We start from the raw sequence: 20,442 nt of genomic DNA, 5'->3' as shown, positions 1-20,442 counted from the left end.
CACTTCATAAAATCAGATTTAGAATTTTTGGAAAATATTTAGATTTGAGAGTCCTCAGTGGCTGATACCTTTTAATGGCTAACTGAAAAGAAGGTAACAAGTTGCAAGCTTTCCAGACTACTCAGGCCTCTTCATCAGGCACATACTATTATTTAGTTATTGCCTATCACTTAGATAGGGAATAACTTGGAATGAAAAATCTGAAAACAACTTTATCAGAAATATTAAAAACTCTTAAAAGTCTGCCCATATAACATTAAAGGGATATTCCCACCTCTAAAATCCTATTCCAATATGTAGTAGATGTAATAATAATATTAGCAGACATCTCCAATTAGAAATGTAGTATAGTTGTTCTGATTCGCTGTGTTGCTTACCCCATGTGCAAGGCATTGCAGTAGCTTAGATATCCATAGTTAAGACCACTAACAACTAACTGTCAGCATGTGAGTGGTCGCAACCATGGACACCTAAGCAACTGCAATGCACTACATGGGGTAAGTGACATAGCAGAAGAACTATACTACTTTTCTAATTGGAAGTATTTCCTAGTATTATTATTAGTACGCCACTACATATTGGGATAGGATCTTGAATATGGGAAACTCTTTTAATATAATGCGGTAATGGAAAGAATTTATGAAAGAGTGATCAGATACTCCATAACTGTATGATCACACATCTACCATCCAACAACTGCCTGTGAGGCCACCTATTTATAAGAAAGAGGTGACCTGGAACCTTCATTACTGAGATGAGCCCCCCAAATATTTACAGAATATACAATCAATATGCCAAAAAGTTCTACATTTCCATTACACTGCAAGATAATTCTGCTCTATATTTCTCAATTATACCATTTAATATATGTATAATCACAAATTAAAGGAGTTGTCCACTACTAGGACAACGTCTTCTTGAACTAAATGTTTGGCCCCGATGAAATAAAAAAAAACTATACTCACCGCCATTCCAGCGGTGTCAGCACTTGCGTCCCGGAGCTCTGGTGCGGTGGAATGACACGTGGTGCCCAGCGCCCAAGCAGCAGTAGAGTCACTGTCCCCACCTACGTACCAATTGAACATGTTCGCACATCTTCATGTTCAAGACGGGGACAGTGACGCGAGCACTGATTGGTCGCTGGTGTCACGTGTCATTCCACCGCACCAAAGTGCCGGGATCGCGAGTGCTGACACTACTGGAACAGCACCAGGACGGGAGGTGAGTATAGATTTTTTTATTTTATTAGGGCCAAACAATTCGATCAACAAGGAGTTTTCCTAGTAGTGGACAACCCCTTTAATTACACTATCCCTAAAATACTGAAATCATATAGCTTTAGTAAGATGACCATATAAATACTGATTACGTGCATAGATTCCTCAATTTCAATGCGCTCTGCCAGTCAGTAAATGGAAACATTCAATTAAATTAATAAACCTTTATTTCCTCTTACCAGAGCCTTCTGCTTGGACGCTCAGATTGCTCGGACATAAAGCTTGTGCTGCTGAGACGTGAGGCACTACTGGTACGGGAAATGGCTGACACATCGCTGACATCACTATCTGATGATTTGGCTGAGACGTTGTCACAACTTCGATATTGATCTTTATGCATGTTGTACTACAAGGAGAGAATAAGTCTTTAAAAAAGTACTTTAAACTCGTAAAACCTCGCACTCTTCACAAAATATCTTCAGAGTAAGCTATATAATACATTATTTATGATTATAGTGTACACACACGTATATAATGTATATATACCATATATATACATGTATATAATGTATGTATATATATATATATATATATAAATATATATATATATATATATATATACACATACACATACATATATACACACTTCAAAATAGCTCTCATTGCCATTTTAATATAAGAACTGTATTTTTAGAAATTTTAAATATTAAGTGGAAGGAGGCTGGAGTAATGTGTTAAGAGGCGTCAAAACAGTCCACTTGTTATCTCTATTCATAAACTACAGGTGACATTTATAACACCGGGAGAGAAGCTACCAGGAATGGTAGTTTACCGCTGACGCTCTTCTGTATTATCCTCAGGAAACAGATAAGCATTTTAGAAATTGCTCATAATGCAATTACATACTGTAATATGTTCTATAAAAGTGCTAATAAGCTAATAAGATCCTCTTTAATTAGTTATAATTAAATTGGAAATTTTATTTTATTGATCCCCATATTTATGTTTTCAAAAGAAATCTAATCAATGTGGTTGGTAATCTCGTTATGTACTAATAAAATCGCCAAGCAAAGTTGTTAAATGGGTATCTGTCAGTCAAGGGAATGTTTTCCATTTTGTTGTATGAATGCAATGTAACTATGATCCCCTTTATTAAGGAGAATAGAAAGTTATTATCTTCATTGCAGGTCAGGAGTGATGTCCTCCACTGCTCCAAAGTAAAACGTGAAGTATCTGAAGAGCAGGAGTGTACAGTGGTGCTTGAAAATTTGTGAATCCCTCAGAATGGTCCATATTTCTGTATACACAGACGAGCAAAAGGGTAACAGTGTTTTGAAATTTTGACTTTCAAGCTCCATATCTCACCATCCACTACTGCTTTGAATGTGTCACTATCATTATTTTATAGACAATCATCTGGGCTATCTCATACATAAATTTGTCTTGCAACTATTTAGCATATAATTAGTTATGCATATTCTTGTCATGTCACTGCACTGTTACTGTTTTGCTCCTGGTGGTGGAAAAATCTTTTCCTTCCTGTATATTACAAAATAAAACCTGTTCTCACATTTCCTAACAGCTCAGTGTGTTATTAGTTTAATTCTCAAGCGAAAGGGTCACTGGTTCAAATCGAGGAGCAGCCATGAAGAAGATTTCCCAAGAAAAGAGAAACAGCATCATCAAGCTCATCGATAGCGGTCTTTCAGCCAAGAAAATTGCCAAACTGAAGAATGTGAGTGCCATGAAAGTTGGAAGAATTCGAAATGAAGTCCGTCCAAACATTCAAAAGGCAAGAGGTGGACGTCCAGGCAATATATCAGAGTCAGTAAGTCGGCTCATCAAAAAGTCTATCAGTTCTGGCATGACAAACACGACAGTGGAGGTGGCTCATATGCTTCGTGATAGTGAGATCACAGACGTCCATGCAAGAACTGTGCGACACATGTAACATAAGTCTGGAATGGTGGCTCAAAAAAAGGTGAAGAAGCCTTGACTTGAATATCATCCTAAGAAGCGTCGGCTCGAGTCTGCAAAAAAGTGCAAAAAGTGGACAGCAGAAGATTGGAAATGGGTTATTTGAAGCGATGAGGCGGAAGTCAATAGACTAGGCTCTGATGGGTGCAAATGGGACTGGTAAAAACAAGGGAAAAAGGGGCTAAAGGATCGAGAAATTGAAGGAACTGTCAAGTTCGGTGGAGGGAGCCTGATGATATGGGGTGGTTTCACAGCCAAAGGCGTTGTATATTTGACCAGGATGGATGGTGGTCTCAATGCTGAGCTATATGTGAGTATCCTACAAGATGAGTTACTTTATACACTCAAGTACTATGGGTACTATGAGTACTATGGGTATGAAAAGTACGACATAGTGTTCCAGCAGGACAATGACCCAAAGCATATGTCGAGATTGGCAAAGAAATGGTTCAATGACAATGAAGTAGAGGTGCTGGATTGGTCCTCACAGTCCCCAGACCTCAACCCAATCGAACACTTGTGCATTTGATCAGTATGCTCCAAGTCTGGGAACGTGTAGAAGAAACCGGGGATCAGATTCAAACATGCTTAAATCTAGTCAAAGACATGAAAAGTTAAGAGTTTTAGGAGCAAAACAGTAACAATGCAGTGATACAACAAGTATCTGCATAATTTATATGCAAAATAGCTGCAAGTCAAATTTATGCATGAGATAGCCAAGATAATTGTCTATAAAATGATGGTAGTCTCAAGTTTGAAGCAGTAATGGATGGTGAGATATGGAGCCTGAAAGTCAAAAGTTCAAAACATTGTTACCCTTTTGCTTATCAGTGTATATTTGACCTAAAATCACATGGATATATAAAGTCTACACACCAGTGTTAAAATGTCTGTTTTTTGTCATGTAAAAAAATCATACCAAGAAGAATCATTCTAGAACTTTTTCCACCTTTAATGTTCCCGAAAATCTGTACAATTGAAAAACTTAATTAAATCATTGTGAGGGGGAAAATAAAAAAAAAAGAACTAAAATAATGTTGTTGCATAAATATGCACACCCTTAAACTAATCCTTTGCTGAAGTACCATTTCATTTTATGACATCATTCAGTCTTTTTGGTTAGACGTCTATCAGCATGGCACAACTAGAATTGAAATTTTCTGCCCATTCTTCCTTGCAATAGTACTCCAAATCTGTCAGATTGTGAGGTCATCAATGGGCACAGCCCTCTTCAGGGACACTCACAGATTTTCATTTGGATACAGGTCTGGACCATTCCAAAACTTAGATCTTCGGGTGAAAACATTCTTTTGTTGATTTGGAGGTATGCTTAGGGTCGATGTCGTGCTGAAAGGTTAAATTCCTCTTCATCTTAAGCTTTCTAGCAGAGGCCTGGAGGTTCTGATGCGAAATTGTCTGATATCTGGACATGTTCATAATTCCCTCTAACGTGACAAAAGCCCCAGATCAGCTGCTGAAAAACAGCCCCAAAACAAAATGCTATTTTCACCATGCTTCACTGTAGATACGGTGTTCTTTTGGTGATGTGAAGTGTTAGCTTTATGCCAAACAATGACTTTCAGAATTATGGCCAAAAAGTTCAACCTTGGTCTCATTGGAGTATATCAACCTTTCCCACATGCTATAGACTTGCTATAGTTTTTTGCGAAACATACCCGGGCTGGGATATTTTTCTTTGTAAAAAAAAAATAGGCTTCCATCTTGCCACCCTACCCCACAGGTCAGATATATGACGATTACGGGCAATTACTGTCACAATGCAATACAAAGCCAGTACTTGCCAGAGTTCCTCCAGCTGATTTAATGTTGCTGTAGGGCTTTTGGCATCTCCAGGATCTTTTTCTTCACAGTGTTCCATGGTATATCTAATGCCTTGGAAAAATTTTTGTACCCTTCTGACTGATAACTTTCAACAATGAGATCCCATTGCTGTGTTGTAAGCTGTTCACGGACCGTGATTTTTGCTGTAAATTCTACTAAGAAAATGTCAGGAAAATCCTACTAGAACAGCTAAAATTTATATGGAGTTAATCAAAATCATTTTAAATGATGGCAGTGGTGTACTGACTACTATTTAACAAATATAAATGTGATTTGCTAATGCTGAACATAATCACATACCCAAATATGCAACAACATTATCTAAGTTTTGTTATTTTTATTAACCCCTAAAAATGATTTCAGTTTGTTTCTCAATGGATTAGTAGAGATTATGGGTGACATTATTTGGAAATAGTTGGCAGGGGCTGGCCATACCCCCTGACCTCAGACTGCATAAAAGGAGATGTTATAAGGGCACTGGCCGTTACTAGAAGCCGTGAGCAGGCTGCACCCCCTGATCTGTGACGTAACATCCCAAAAGGGAGAGGAAGCACTAAAGAGCAGATCGACTGTCACATTCAATAGCAGGTACTGTCAGATTTACAAACAATACTATGGATATCAGCTTTATAGTTTATGAAAGCATGTCCATTAAAATACTTTTTATCTCCCCAAAGTGCCCCTTTAATCTATTAGGATCAGAGCCTGATGGTCAATCCCTGTTAGACTGGTTATTCGCTGAGTCACAATTTCTGTGGCCATTTGATCCTTTGTGATGAAACATCCTCCGCTTTTATCACAACTGACACTTTCCTCTTTATTTAGCCAAAAGTATAAGGAAAATGGAACAATCCTTTAATGTGTGTCTGCTAAATATTTCTTCTGGTAAGGGTGAAATACCTCTTTCCTTTCTCATAAGGAAGAGTTCATGTCCCTCCCAAAACATTACATAATGAAGAGTCTCAGGGGATGGGGTAGAAGCACTTCAGTAATATTAATGTATTGTAAACATTTGATGTGGAATAAAAATAAATGGAAGACAAAGTCCTGTAATTTGACTACTAAGAGTGAGTGGTTCATTTAAATGCTATTGATCCGTAAAGAGTCCTGTAAAAGATTATATATGTGTTGTCCCAGTGGAGCCGGGCGAGCTCCAAGCAAGGGTCAGGAATTAAACATTAATAAACTGATCAGGTGCTATACCTATAGCTGTGTAATAATGGGGAAGGGTGTAGCCTTCCCTTGGCACTGAGATAGTTAAAAGAAGTGTTCCTGTAGTTAGACCTCTCTGAACTGTTGGTAGGCCAAGCTAAGGGGTTAGCTTCAGTGGTCCAGTCAGCAGAGTAAAGGGGGAACTTAGTGCCCTGATCAAGCCTTGAGTGATATAGAGCTTGTTCCTGGCATAATTCCTTGTGGGCTGCAGTACCTGTAAACAGCCACAAGATGCCACTGTCCTGGGTGCAGATGTCAGGTTGAGTCTGCAAGCAGTGTTACAGACAGTGATGGGTTAACACTGAGTGATGACAGCTCACAGAGGGTGGGCACCTTAAGAAAATCCCTGCTTAGTTTCCAGAAGCAGGAAGAGATGTTCATTAAGAGATAGGACAGGGAACTGTGCGGGCAGCTGGACAATATAGTGGCTGCTAGGGTAGACAGGAGCTCCATACCCTCAGACCGTGGGATCACCAGTGTGAAGTCTCCCTACGCAAGAGCAAGAGTCCTGTTAGCCGGCCGGAGAAACTCATCAGAGGTAGTGAGGACCCGGGGCACTTCTAGTCTGCAGGAAGCAGAGGAAGATAAATAGGACTCCAGGCTAAGACATGGGGGAGAGATCGGATCCAGGTCACTGTTGGTATTGCAGAAGAGTCTCTTAGGCTAGAGATTAGAGTCACAGAGATGCTTCACTTAAAGAGGGAACCAGGGCTGAAGATGTTGCCAGCGCCTGTGAGAGAGATAATAACCTGTCGGGCCTTATCCATTATATCTGCCTGTAAATATTGTACATATTCCTCTTCCCCAAGTAAAGTTCAAGTTCTGGTTAAGAACCTTGTGTCCTCTGAATTTATTGCTGCCCTGGTCCCAGAAGAGAAATGCCTGGAGACAGCCGCGATCGGATGGTTTGAAGTAAGTGGACAGCACCACATACACAGCCACACATCAGAGGGAGGACACAAATTGTCTGTAGGGTGCCAGAGCGAGAGGGGGCTACAGCTCGCCCACGACTACCTCACTGGGGCACCTTACATGTGGCGTAGTCAGCAGGATGCGAGCTCCTCGCATGAAGAAAACGGGGAAGAGCCGACGCAGAACACTAAAGAGAAAGTGTTGGAAGGCATGCGGCCCAAGACGGCGACCCGAAGCATGGATTCCAAGATGGTGACAGTGGCGGTAAAGTCTAGGAGAAGAACCGCCTATCGTGGGAGTGGACGGCGCAGGAGAGCGCGAAAAGATGTCCAGCCCCTACGAGTTCCGGCCCCAAGAAGGATGGGCCCAGCAGTGAAGATGCGTCCCAGGATGGGACGTCCAGTGAGGAAGAGGGCACGGCGCAAAGTGAAGTCCGGCCCAGTGAGTATCAACGCGCACAAAGAAGGGGCGCGGCTGAAGGCGGAGCTGCCGAGAGTGACGAGTGACGCGGCGGTCACGTCAGAAGGCCGGCCCAGAAAGAGGAGGAGTTGGACGTGCGTCATCGGTAAGCGACCAGCGCCATTTTCTGCTCAGCCTGCGAGAGGAAGGAGGTGCTGCAGTGGACGCTTTAAGAAGATGGCAGGCGGAGGATCGGAAGACCTGTCCGAGATGAGCGGCAAGGAGGAAATCCTAAAGTTGACCACCCCAGGGGCCGCAGTCGGAAGTCACTCACCCGTGGACGCTGCCCGTGAGTCTTTGCCTTTGCCCCCAGTGGCCGTCCAGTGGTCCACTGGGCCTGACCCGGAGATGGGTCTGCTCATCCATGAACTGCGTGTGTGGAGTTGGAGCCGGATGCCGGACGATGCTTCCTCCTTGGGGGAGGGCGGAGGACGTCCCGGTGGGGCCGAAGCAGCTGACACAGCACGGTCGGAAGAAGGTGAGCGGCCCATACCCTGGTGGCTGGTCCCGCTTGCGGAGCCACTAATGACAACTCCCGGGACAGCGGTGGAGGCCCCTAGGCCTGAAGGAGCTGATGCAGAGGCGAGGCCTCTTAGAAGGAAGGCCGCGCGGGAAGATTTTTGGCAGTTGGCACTAGAGGCCCTAAATGCCCCCTCGGCGAAGCGTTATGCCGAGCTCGGTAGTCTGAGGTGGACTACCTGCAACCCCCCGATGACGCCACATGAACAGCGGCGGTGGACTGACACCTTCCTGAGGGGCTGGCTGGAAGGGTCCAACGCGGCGCAGAGGGAGTCAGTGGAAGCTTCCCAGACCCGGGGGCGGGTCATAGAGTTCCGTATCCATGAGGGGTACAGATTTCTGGAAGAGGAATGGACTGGGCACGAGGTGTTCGTGACCCGTGAAGTGATTAAGCGGGACTATCTGCCCGACCGTCTCCACAACCTGCATGTGGGAGACATCGTACACTTTGTAAAGTGTGAATGCTCTAGAGGGTGGTATGCGGCTGCACTCACCCGACCGTATAAGTGGGAAGATGTCCTTGAGAAGGACGAGGAGGTCTTTCGGCGAAGGGCCAAGAGAGAGGCCCTGCAGCGCTGGGCTAGAGAAGCCCCTAAAGGATTCTTGCCCCCTTCCAAGGCCGGCGTCCTGCAGGAAGACTGTTCCCCTACCTCCCAGGCCAGGAAGGCCTTAAGCAGCACTGGAGTTGTGTGCCCAAGGGAGCTGCTCTTTTTGTGTTTACTTCTATTTTTATTTTTGTTGAGCTTGTTGCGCCTTTTTCTGCTGGAATTTGAAACACTGAGGCACACTGTGAGGATGACTGTCCTCTAAATCTAAGAGACTTGCGGCCTAGCGGGAAGAACGGTGACCCCCGCTAGCGCCAAGAAGAAAGTGACTCACGGGGTGCTCCCTGTGACCGTGTGCCTCAGAATGCAGCCTTCAAAGGAGATTGAGGGCTATTGGTGTGTGACCTGTCTTAAAAATATGGACATGGACATTGTGTTTCCAGGGTCCTTGCCGAGAAGGACCGTTACTTTTGAGAAGTTTGAAAGCTGATAATGGACTGTCCTGAATTGCAGTTACGGGGCCCTTAACCGAGAAGGGCCGGCCTCCCGCTCAAGAAGAAGACTTCAGGACCAGTCGTGTACTAAAATGTTTTAGTAAATGTAGTAATGTGATATGCTGCTGATATGTATTGATTGTTTAGTGTGGTCGGGGACGACCAACATTAAAGTATGGGGGAATGTAATAATGGGGAAGGGCGTAGCCTTCCCTTGGCACTGAGATAGTTAAAAGAAGTGTTCCTGTAGTTAGACCTCTCTGAACTGTTGGTAGGCCAAGCTAAGGGGTTAGTTTCAGTGGTCCAGTCAGCAGAGTAAAGGGGGAACTTAGTGCCCTGATCAAGCCTTGAGTGATATAGAGCTTGTTCCTGGCATAATTCCTTGTGGGCTGCAGTACCTGTAAACAGCCACAAGATGCCACTGTCCTGGGTGCAGATGTCAGGTTGAGTCTGCTAGCACTGTTACAAACAGTGATGGGTTAACACTGAGTGATGACCGCTCACAGAGGGTGGGCACCTTAAGAAAATCCCTGCTTAGTTTCCAGAAGCAGGAAGAGATGTTCATTAAGAGATAGGACAGTGAACTGTGCGGGCAGCTGGACAATATAGTGGCTGCTAGGGTAGACAGGAGCTCCATACCCTCAGACAGTGGGATCACCAGTGTGAAGTCTCCCTACTCAAGAGCAAGAGTCCTGTTAGCTGGCCGGAGAAACTCATCAGAGGTAGTGAGGACCCAGGGCACTTCTAGTCTGCAGGAAGCAGAGGAAGATAAATAGGACTCCAGGCTAAGATGTGGGGGAGAGATCGGATTGAGGTCACTGTTGGTATTGCAGAAGAGTCTCTTGGGCTAGAGATTAGAGTCACAGAGATGCTTCACTTAAAGAGGGAACCAGGGCTGAAGATGTTGCCAGCGCCTGTGAGAGAGATAATAACCTGTCGGGCCTTATCCATTATATCTGCCTGTAAATATTGTACATATTCCTCTTCCCCAAGTAAAGTTCAAGTTCTGGTTAAGAACCTCATGTCCTCTGAATTTATTGCTGCCCTGGTCCCAGAAGAGAAATGCCTGGAGACAGCCGCGATCGGATGGTTTGAAGTAAGTGGAGAGCACCACATACACAGCCACACATCAGAGGGAGGACACGAATTGTCTGTAGGGTGCCAGAGCGAGAGGGGGCTACAGCTCGCCCACGACTACCTCGCTGGGGCACCTTACAGCTGTATGAAGGCTGCTGATTTTCAAGACTATGATTTATGAACTTGTTAGGGAATGGTTTCCAAGCCATACCTAAATTTCTACTTAAAACCTCAAATAAAGTTTAGATTTTTTAATTAGGACATGGCAGCCTCTTTTTTTGAGGGACTGGCCATGGGTACCAGCAGGAAGGCATTTACTGGTGGTAAAAGGTTTAGTAGCCCACCCTGAGAATTCAAATGAGATCACATCTTTAAGGATATGTACTGACCTTGCTCTGCTGATTAGTATTTTGTGAATTTTAGCCTTAAGGCCCCGTCACACTAAGCGACACTACAGCGATCCCGACAACGATATGACCTGTCACGGATCGTTGCTGCGTCGCTATGTGGTCGCTGGTGAGATGTCAAACAGTCAGATCTTCCCAATGACGCAGCAGCGATGCAGCGACCCGTAGCGATCTGTATAACGATGCACGCCTATGTGTTTCTGTGTCTGAGTCGTTAACAAGGTCGTTGGTAAGGTGTCAAACACACCGATACATGCTACCCAGCGGGACCTCAATGATCAAAGAAATGTCCAGACCATTCCAACACGACCAGCAATCTCACAGCAGGGGCCTGGTCGCTGCTAAGTGTCAAACGTAGCGAGATCGCTACTGAGGTCGCTGTTGCGTCACAAAACTTGTGACTCAGCAGCGATCTCACTAGCGATCTCGCTTAGTGTGACGGGGGCTTTAACGCCTATTGTTCAATAACCTCATGTTTGTGAAAGACCCTGTCTTATCTGAGTACTATCTAGGTCCAGCATTGGTAAATCAGTGATAATGAACTGCTGTTCTTTCACACTGCAGAGTCTCTGTGTATTTGATATGATGCAGCTTCAACATGTCTCCCCTGCCTCCTGTTTGTGATTTGTTTCTTCTGGCCAGCTCTTTCAAACAGGAGGCAGAGGAGACAGGCTACATCTTATAGGATACGGTAGCAATCCTGCAGGCAGAACTCACACATAGTATAGACAGGAAGAATAAGACAGCTTTATAACTCTGCAGCCAATCAATGAGCGCATTCACTTATTATAGCACTGTTTTCCTACATAAGGCACAAATTGTACCTTCATTAGTTTGGGAGACAGAGTGAAATACAGAGGGTCATGTTGGGGCTGTTGCACTGATTAAAATGATACCAGAGTTGAAGAAATCCATGTTGTGGTTCTTGTGTAATCAGTGTTTGCAGTTTTGAGTTAATGACATGCCATGCTTCGGGGTAGGACTGTAGGCAGGGTCTTTCCTTGGTGCTTTGAGCCAGATGACTAAGATAAGACCTGCCCACAGGCTTGCCCCAAAGCACAAGTATGTTCCTTATTATAGAGACAGCCAGCCAGAGAGGGAGACAGTCAGTCAGAGAGGGAGACAGCCAATCAGAGAGGGAGACGGCCAGCCAGAGAGGGAGTCAGCCAGACAGACAGAGAGAGACAGCCAGAGACAGAGAGAGAGCCAGAGAGCCAGCCAGCCAGAGAAAGACAGCCAGCCAGAGAGGGATAGAGCTAGCCAACCAGAGAGAGACAGCCAGCCAGAGTCTCTCTGTCTGTCTCTCTATGTCTGTCTCTCTCTGGCTGACTGCCTCTCTCTGGCTATCTCTCTCTCTGGCTGTCTCTCTCTCGCTGGCTGTCTCTCTCTCGCTGGCTGTCTCTCTCTCGCTGGCTGGCTGTATGATGAGAAACATACTTGTGTTTTGGGGCGGGCCTGTGGGCAGGTCTTATCTTGGTGATCTGGCCTAGACCACCAAGGAAAGACCTTGCCTACAGGCCCGAAGCAGGAGAATATCATTAACTCAAAACTGCAAACACTGATTACACAAGAACCACCTTATTTCTTCACCTCAGATATCATTTTAATTAGTGCAACAGCCACAACATGAGAATGCCTGTAGTTTGCTTAGCAAAATCCTGCTGACAGGTTTCCTTTAAGTTGAGGGTGCCAACAATTTAGTCTGGCCCATTTTTTGGGTTTTGTGTGAAATTATGTCCAATTAGATTTTTTTTTTCTCTGTTTTTTTTTGTGTTGTTCCAACACACACAAAGGGAATAAACATGTATTTAACAAACATGTGTAATTGCAATAATTTTCTGGGAGAAATACTTCATTTTCTGGAACAATTTCAAGGGTGCGAACACTTTCGGCCATGACTATGTCTTAGCCTGGATCACAGATGCAGAAGCGATCAAGGGCTGGCTCTGAAGTTGAGATTAACAATGGAGTGAGAGCTGTAGGTGTGTTACTACCAATTCTCACTTTAACCATTGACAACTTGGACAGGGTCATAACTACATAAAATGCCTATTCTGATTTAAGCCAGTGTGAAGGAAAAAACGGGGTAGCAGCAGAAGAGCTGACAGACTGCAAGAACAAGAAAGAAGGGGATTTATGATGTGTGATAGTGTATGATAGTCTTTCTGTCCCTGTGCATTGATTGTATTACTACAAGGTAATAAGAATGTTTAGAAGAATTTATTTTTTAGATCATGGCTGATTAAAAAAGTAAATTGCTCTTTTTAGTACTTTAGTAATGGGAAAAAACTACACATATTTGACATCAATATGTCTGTAACAACCAGACCTATAAAAGTAGCTAGTCACTTAGCTTGCCCAATGAACTCCATAAGGAAAACCCACAATGACGTTACTGACATCATAGTTCATGAGACATGATCGCGAGTAACCCACGAAGCATGGTTCTCAGAATGACGCTCCATAGTTTGCACTAGAGAATCGCTGGACGTCGTGGGAACATCGAGGATTACGCCAGAGCTGCAGTGATTAGTTTTTAACAATAAATAGGTAAACCAGGGAATGTGTGGGGGAGTCTTTATTCAAATAAACTTTATTTTTCCCGTGTCTGTGTCTTTTTATTTTTAAATACGGTGTTAGTAATGGGGGTGTCTGGTAGATGCCTCTCCATACTAACCCCTGGGCTTGATGCCAGCTGACATTACACAGCTGACATCAACCCCAAAAACTTTTACCCCGATTTTCTCCTCACCAGGGCAAACTGGAAGAGCCGAGGCTAAGCTCCATAATTAATTGATGCGCAATTTCTGGGGCGGCTGAGGGCTGGTCCTATTAGGCTGGGAAGGGGCCAATATCCATGGACCTTATCAGCCTATTAATATCAGCCCTGAGCTCTCTGCTTTTCCTTAGCTGGTTACTAAAAATAGGGGGGGACCCTATGTAATTTTTTTTGGGTCCCCACATTTTTAATAACCAGCAAAGGCAAAGCAGACAGCTGGGGACTGATATAAATAGGCTGGGACGCATTATGGACATTGGACCTTTCCCAGCATAATAGGACCAGCTCACAGCTGTCTGATTTCCCTTGGCTGGTTATTAGAAATAGGGGGGACACCACATTGTTTTTTTCATTTATTTATTAACAAGTACAGTAAACTACACATGGAAGGCACTGCTCCACTGTAACCTCCGCCTCCTGATTAATATTTTTTATATATTTTTATTCTATGTTATTTTAAGTAATTTAGATATCCACATTTGTTTGCAGGGCAATTGTCCTGCTCTTACTCCCATTTTGCTTCCTTTTGTAGTCCCCTAGCCCTTACTACAACCATTTTACAGCACAAAAGTTCGGATCCCCATTGACTTATATGGGGTTAAGGGTCAAGTTCTGGTACCAGAACCGAACTTTGGACTAAAGTGCGGCCGAACCCGACCTTCCACGCGTCCGCTCATCCCCAGGCACCTCGTTTCACAAATGATGGTATAAAAAGTTATGAAAAAGTCACATACACTTTAAAATGGTACCAGTAAAAAATCCAACTTGTCCTACAAAAGATAAGTCATCATACAACTCCGTCAACCAAAAAGGTTATGACTCCCAAAATACATTGACACCAAAAATATTTATTAGTATTTTTATTCTGTAAACATAGTAATACATAAATGTAAGGTATCTTCTTAATCATATTGACACACAGAAGAAAATTAATGTCACTCACTTATATCACACAGTTAGGCTATGTGACCACGATGCAGAAATGCTCCAGATTTTTTACTGAGCGTGTCTGCATCTCCCTGGCAGAAAAAAACGCATGCGGATTGTACATGCGTTTTTCCTGCCAGGGACAAGCGGAAGTGAAGCGTTCTTCACATGCATTTCCGCATGCGGGTTGTCGAGCGCTTTCCAAGCGATTTTAGCATCACTTGGAAAGTGCTTGACAACTTGGTCACACTATATAAATCCATGCAACCGGCATGGATTTATATAGTGTGACTGAAAGAATGGTAAAAAATAAATATATACTTACCTTCTGATGGCCCCCGGAGTCTTTATCCGATGCGTCCTGGTTTGCCGGCAGCTCGCGGTAGATTTAAGGACCGGCCTACGTCAGCGGTCGCGTGACCCGTCACATAACTAAATAACGTCAGCGCAGGTCCTTTAGTCTACCGCGAGCTGCCGGCAAGCAGAGACAAGGACGCCGGGGGCCATCAGAAGGTAAGTATAATGTATATTTTTTATTTTATTCTTTTTTTTTTACAGGTTCTATGGTACCTGGGTCCGGAGGAGAGTCTCCTCTTCTCCAAACCCGGGTATCATCCGCACATTGAAACGCATGGAATCCGCATGTACAGATGCAGTGATGCGGATTCCATGCGTTCCAATGCAAGTCAATGGCGGCGAAAACGCAGCGCTTCCGCAAAATAATCGGTAGTGCTGAATATTTTTCCGCAATGATAATCCGCAGAGGAAATTTCCGCAGCATGTGCACAGCACATGCGGATTACCATTAGGGAACATGGCAGACCTTCTACCACGCGTTTAAGCAGCGGAATTGCCGATGCGGAAACGTTTAAAAAATGCATCGTGGGCACATAGCCTTAACGTAAAAATAAAATAAACCCTAATTGGGAAAGAAGAAAAAAATTTAAATTTTTCACTTTTTGCCATCTGTCACACATTAATTTTTTGAAGACACTTTGGGGATGAAAAGTGTAACTCGGCTCCTTGATAAGTGCTTTGAGGGGTGTAGATTACAAAATTTAAAGGGTTTATTCCACTTTACGAATACCTCTAACAGGTGGATAAATAAATGCCAACTGGTGATAGAAAACAGTTCTAACAAAATCTGTGCTCCAAATGTCTCTCTTTTCATTCTAAGTCCTGCCATGTGCCCAAATATTAATGTACAATTGCATTATTTTTCACAAAACACAGTAAATGTTTACTAATTTTTAGCATACAGACTAAGCCCAACCTAAAGTTTCTTTCTTGTACCTTGTGTCTTTTTTCATCACTATCTGCCCCTCTGTGCGTCCAGTTTCACATAGCTGAATGGGGATCATATTCTTATCTGCTAAAACTACATTTCCCAGCAGCACTTGGTTCTCATCATTGCTGCAGACTCCCACTCCTCCTGTGTGCTTAGGACTAGCCTCACTTTTCTGACTTATCATCAAACTAATCTGAATCTAGAACTCGTCTAATGATTCTGTGCACTTTCTGCCCCTGTACAGTACCCTGCCTAGACAATTTTATCTTCGGCCATCTACAGCAGCAATTCTGCTCTGTGGTTTTATATCCTTAGTGTGTTATAGCAAAGCTCAAGTCTCTTGCAATCCTCCTCAACATCAGTACAGAGTTATGTTTGTTGCCGCTGCTGACAGGTCAGTTTTGTGAAAGTGCAAGTGCTGCTCTATTGATGCATATGACAGAAGATTATCCTTTGTCATATGAATCAATACAGCAGCATTTGCAGTTCCACATCACTGGTTTCTCTGCAAAAGGTATCAAACACAGCTAAACTAACCTCAGCCCCTGTACACAAAGTACATCTCTCCTCTCAACTCCTCTATACAAAGCCCTATCCTGCAGTACATTGCTCTTTCAGCCCCTCATGTAGTATATTTCTCCTCTCTGCCCCAGTACACAAAGCCCCTCCCCTGTAGTATACCTCTCCTCTTAGTGCCCTGTATAGCTGTATACAGATGCATCCTTCAAATTTATCACAACTCCTAGTTACCAGCACAGAGGCATACCGTTGCATCCTGGTATGAGCTGTGCCCATTTCCAGGACATTATGCCTCACAGTAGGAGCTCCATTCTAGACGTGTCCCAGAGCACAGCTATGCTGGCTGAAAGTCAGCTCAAAGAGATTGCACTGTGCATGACTGACAGCGAGCTGGAACTGCTAAAGGATGGTTCCAATGACAACTGAACAAATACAGCATGGAGGGTCATCCTTTGGACAATGAGATGTGCAAAATGAAACAGATTTTAAAAAATGGGCTATTTTGTGTTGGCACAAATAAATATATTTGTTCTTTATCATAACACCACCTTATGATTTTGGGCAAACACATTTAATAGGAAGTATAAAGTGTCACGAAAAATAGACACAGTTTTAAAACCACTGGGATACATAAGGACATTCCAAAGTTTTGCTGCGTATAGTGACACATGCCAGATTTGAATTTTCCAGTATAAAACCAGATTTTTGGTCTCATGTTCTGATAATTTCGTTAAGATATACTGTACAAAATGTAAACATAGGTTTAAGTAGCGTGCATGGACTGTGCACATATTAATCTTCTGGAAGGTTAAAAGCTTTACAAGTTGCTGTTCTTGCAGAATATCCTTTTAGAAGCAGCTGTATCCTCCTCTATAAGCAGGGTTGTATAATGCATGTGAACATCTTATTATATGTTAGGTACTAATATCCTTTTTAAAGTTAACTTCAGGTTCCTGGCTGAAGGTGAGTAAACCTTTTCCCTGATTTACATTATGCTGATTTGTTGTCCATTAGGATACATTGGCAAATTAATTCAAGATGGTTATTCAATAAATGATTCAATTCTTCCATTATATTTTATGGATCAGCAAGTTGACAAAACTGTGTAACAGACTAAACTAAATCCTACCAGTTCTTAGCACAAGCCTCCACTTTTCCATATAGATGCTGTAAAGAATGTGTTCCCCCTACAACTGGTAAATCCCAGACAAGAGAATCTCCCCAGATTCTGTGCTCACGTTGGTAAAATAGAAGAAAAAGCTGCGCCTCTTCAATACCGAGGGAAATCATTTGATTTGCTGATGACATATATCTGAGAAAATTCTCATCATTTCATGCACTACCACGTTTTACGCTTTACTTATTACCTTTAATTGATCCTTTTTACATAGTAACATAGGTTGAAAAAAGACCTAGGTCTTTGAAATGTATATTTAAAGGAAACACTTAGTAAAAAGTGGAGCATCCCAATGTAATTATTAATTTCTGATTTTTATTCAGATTGTTTTACCCATTTTGCACTTTGGTTTTGTAAGTGATCACCAGAAGTTTGTTTAGCTATCTTGTAAAATCACAACGCTCCCTGAATTTAGCCTAATACATCACATTCATTTTAAGCCATAGTATTATCTTTTTTTATTGCATGAAACACCTTAGGCTGAGTTCACACGATGCGTTTTTCATGCGTTTCCGCGGCGTTTTTGCAGTTGCGTAAACGCCGCGGAAACGCATGAAAAACGCATGGTAGAAGGGCAGCAATGTTCCCCAATGGAAATCTGCATGTGCTGTGCCCATGATGCGGATTTTTCCGCAGCGTAAACGCTGCGGTCAAAAATCCGCAGCATGTCAATTAATTTTGCGGAAACGCTGCTCTTTTGCCGCCATTGACTTGCATTAGACCGCATGGAATCCGCATCACTGTATATGTTGATGCGCTTTTCATGCGGTCTAATGTGCGGATGGTACCCGGGTGTGGATGAGAGGACTCTCATCCAGACCCAGGTACCATTAAAAAAAAAAAAGAATAAAATAAAAAATATATATATTCTCACCTTCTGACGGCCCGCGCTGTGTCCTGCCGGCTTCCCGCGCACTTCGCGGTTGAATGAAGGACCTTCGCTGACGTCAGAGTCATGTGACGGGTCACGTGACGCTGACGTCGGAAGGTCCTACAGTCTTCACTGCCGGCAGCCGGGACCGATGAAGCAGGACACCGGGGGCCATCAGATGGTAACGTATAGATTTATTTTTTATTTTTTGACATCACACACTATATAAATCCATGCCGGTTGCATGGATTTATATAGTGTGAAGTTGACAAGCACTTTCCAAGTGATGCTAAAATCGCTTGGGAAGCGCTTGTCAACCCGCATGCGGAAATGAAAGTGAAGACCGCTTCATTCCCGCATGTCCCTGGCAGGAAACCGCATGTACAATCCGCATGTACAATCCGCATGCGTTTTTTCCTGCCAGAGAGATGCAGAAACGCTCAGGAAAAAATCCTGAGCATTTCTGCATCGTGTGCACATACCCTTATTGTCAGTCCTTTTAAAATAGAAAGCCATATGCATTAAACAGCTGATGCTCAGACTCCCTGAGCCAAAACTACATATTATATTAGTATAGGATGATTCCACAGACACTTTCTGTCACTTACCTTCGAGGCAAGTAATAGTGTTAGACATGAAAAGTGATCATTTCTACGGACAGCGAAGTAGGAGGTAATTTTTCATGCTTGGAAATTAGAAGGTTATCAAACATTTTAAGGGAATATCAGTAAGGTCACCCCCCACTCTTTCCCCCAAACCACATATCTGGACATGCAGGTCTTTGAAATGTACACTAGTGGCCAAAATCGAGGCAACACCCTCAAGATTTATGAATTTTTAGCATTTTGCCAATACAAATCCAAATTTCATGAATGTTTTTCATTTCACAGTAAAGTTTTTAAGTAGAAATAACAAAATCTCATATAGAAACACAATATTATCAGGAAATTTGTTCATTTGTCAACAAATTGGACACTATTGTCACTCAGATGACTGAGGGAGAAAAGCCATTTATTTGTCCTATTTTCATATCTAACACTAAAATGTTAATACTTAGTTAGGTAGCCCTTGGCCTTGATAACTGCCTGGCATCTACTTGGCATGCTATCTACCAGTTCATTTAAATCACATGGTGTGATGATAGGAAACCATGATTTGATGATGGCTGCAATTAGTCCGCTGTTTTGACACCGCTTTTTGAGCCGAGCCCAGAGATTCTCATAGGATTGAGATCTGGGCTGTTTCCTGGACAATTCAATAGCTGGACATTTTTGTCCTTGAACCAAGAGAGACATTTTTTAGCTGTATGGCATGGGGCTCCATCTTGCTGAAAAATAAACGGTGTCCCTTCACAAAATACATCATGTGCCGAAGTAATGAGTTTAGGCTGAAGGACTTCCTTGATGTACTGCAGCCTACCAACTGCATTTCTGGACATGCAGCCCCATACCATAACACTCAGAGGAGGCTTCATGGTGGGTACTGTACACTCTGGCAAGCAATCCTCTCCAGGTTGTCGTCGAACGTAGCAGACACCGTCGCTGCCAAAGATGGATATGCATGTCTCATCGCTCCATAAAACATTTCTCCATTGTTCAATGGTCCATTTAGAAGGTTCTTTGGCCCACTGCAGACGTTTCTGACGCTGTGAGGCATTTAAAAATGGCTTTTTACGTGGTATTCTGGCTCTTAACCCCGCGTTTACCAATCGTCGTCAAAGAGTCCGATCGGAAACGGTCACTTAAACACAGTTGGACTCCAATGAAGGAGTAGAACCATCTCAAGGAGGATCACAAGGAAATGGACCGCATGTGACTTAAATATGAGTGTCTGAGCAAAGGGTCTGAATACTTATTGTTGCACCCCAGGGGTCTGGTTGCCACAGTAATAGAAATATTATGTCTGAGAGCAAGTGGGAGGTTTCTCTGGTCAGGAGCCCTAAGCATGCAACACGGCCCACCCAGACCTGGGAGGGGAGGAATCTGCCCTTATAAACTGGGTCTGGGGCGGGATTAGTGAGTGAAGTCCCAGACAGAGACGCAGTCAGGTCTGGAGGACAGCAGACACAGGGAAAGTGACAACAGGAGCTCTGTAGGAGCAGGAGCGAGTGCCAGAGGCTGGAAGCTAGAAAGATCGCCTTGGCTGAAGACACTAAACCCGGACACGGAGTCCGAGGCTGTGAGGACATCCAGGTCCAGCAGCAGAATCCAACCGGCAGGG

At 43.4% G+C, this 20,442-nt stretch overlaps 1 protein-coding gene across 29 annotated transcripts in view; it reads right to left on the bottom strand.

Annotated features, from left to right (window-relative positions):
- The window catches only part of RIMS1 (regulating synaptic membrane exocytosis 1), a 469,599-nt gene that overhangs the window by 122,087 nt on the left and 327,070 nt on the right, over positions 1 to 20,442 (bottom strand). For 20 of the 29 annotated variants that reach the window (XM_073675553.1, XM_073675524.1, XM_073675526.1 and 17 more), the window contains one exon: positions 1,457 to 1,623. The exons of the other annotated variants lie outside the window; for them this stretch is intronic. In XM_073675553.1, the coding sequence (XP_073531654.1) occupies positions 1,457 to 1,623 (167 nt within the window). The remainder of the gene's footprint in view (positions 1 to 1,456; positions 1,624 to 20,442) is intronic. 29 annotated transcript variants of the gene reach the window in all.

This window comes from Phyllobates terribilis, unplaced genomic scaffold (genome assembly GCF_046119375.1).
Source record: "Phyllobates terribilis strain yellow unplaced genomic scaffold, ASM4611937v1 Scaffold_3__8_contigs__length_932513732, whole genome shotgun sequence".
In the NCBI taxonomy this organism is placed as follows: domain Eukaryota; kingdom Metazoa; phylum Chordata; class Amphibia; order Anura; family Dendrobatidae; genus Phyllobates; species Phyllobates terribilis.
The sequence above is the reverse complement of the archived record's forward strand: the minus strand, read 5'-3'. Positions and strand labels throughout refer to the sequence as shown.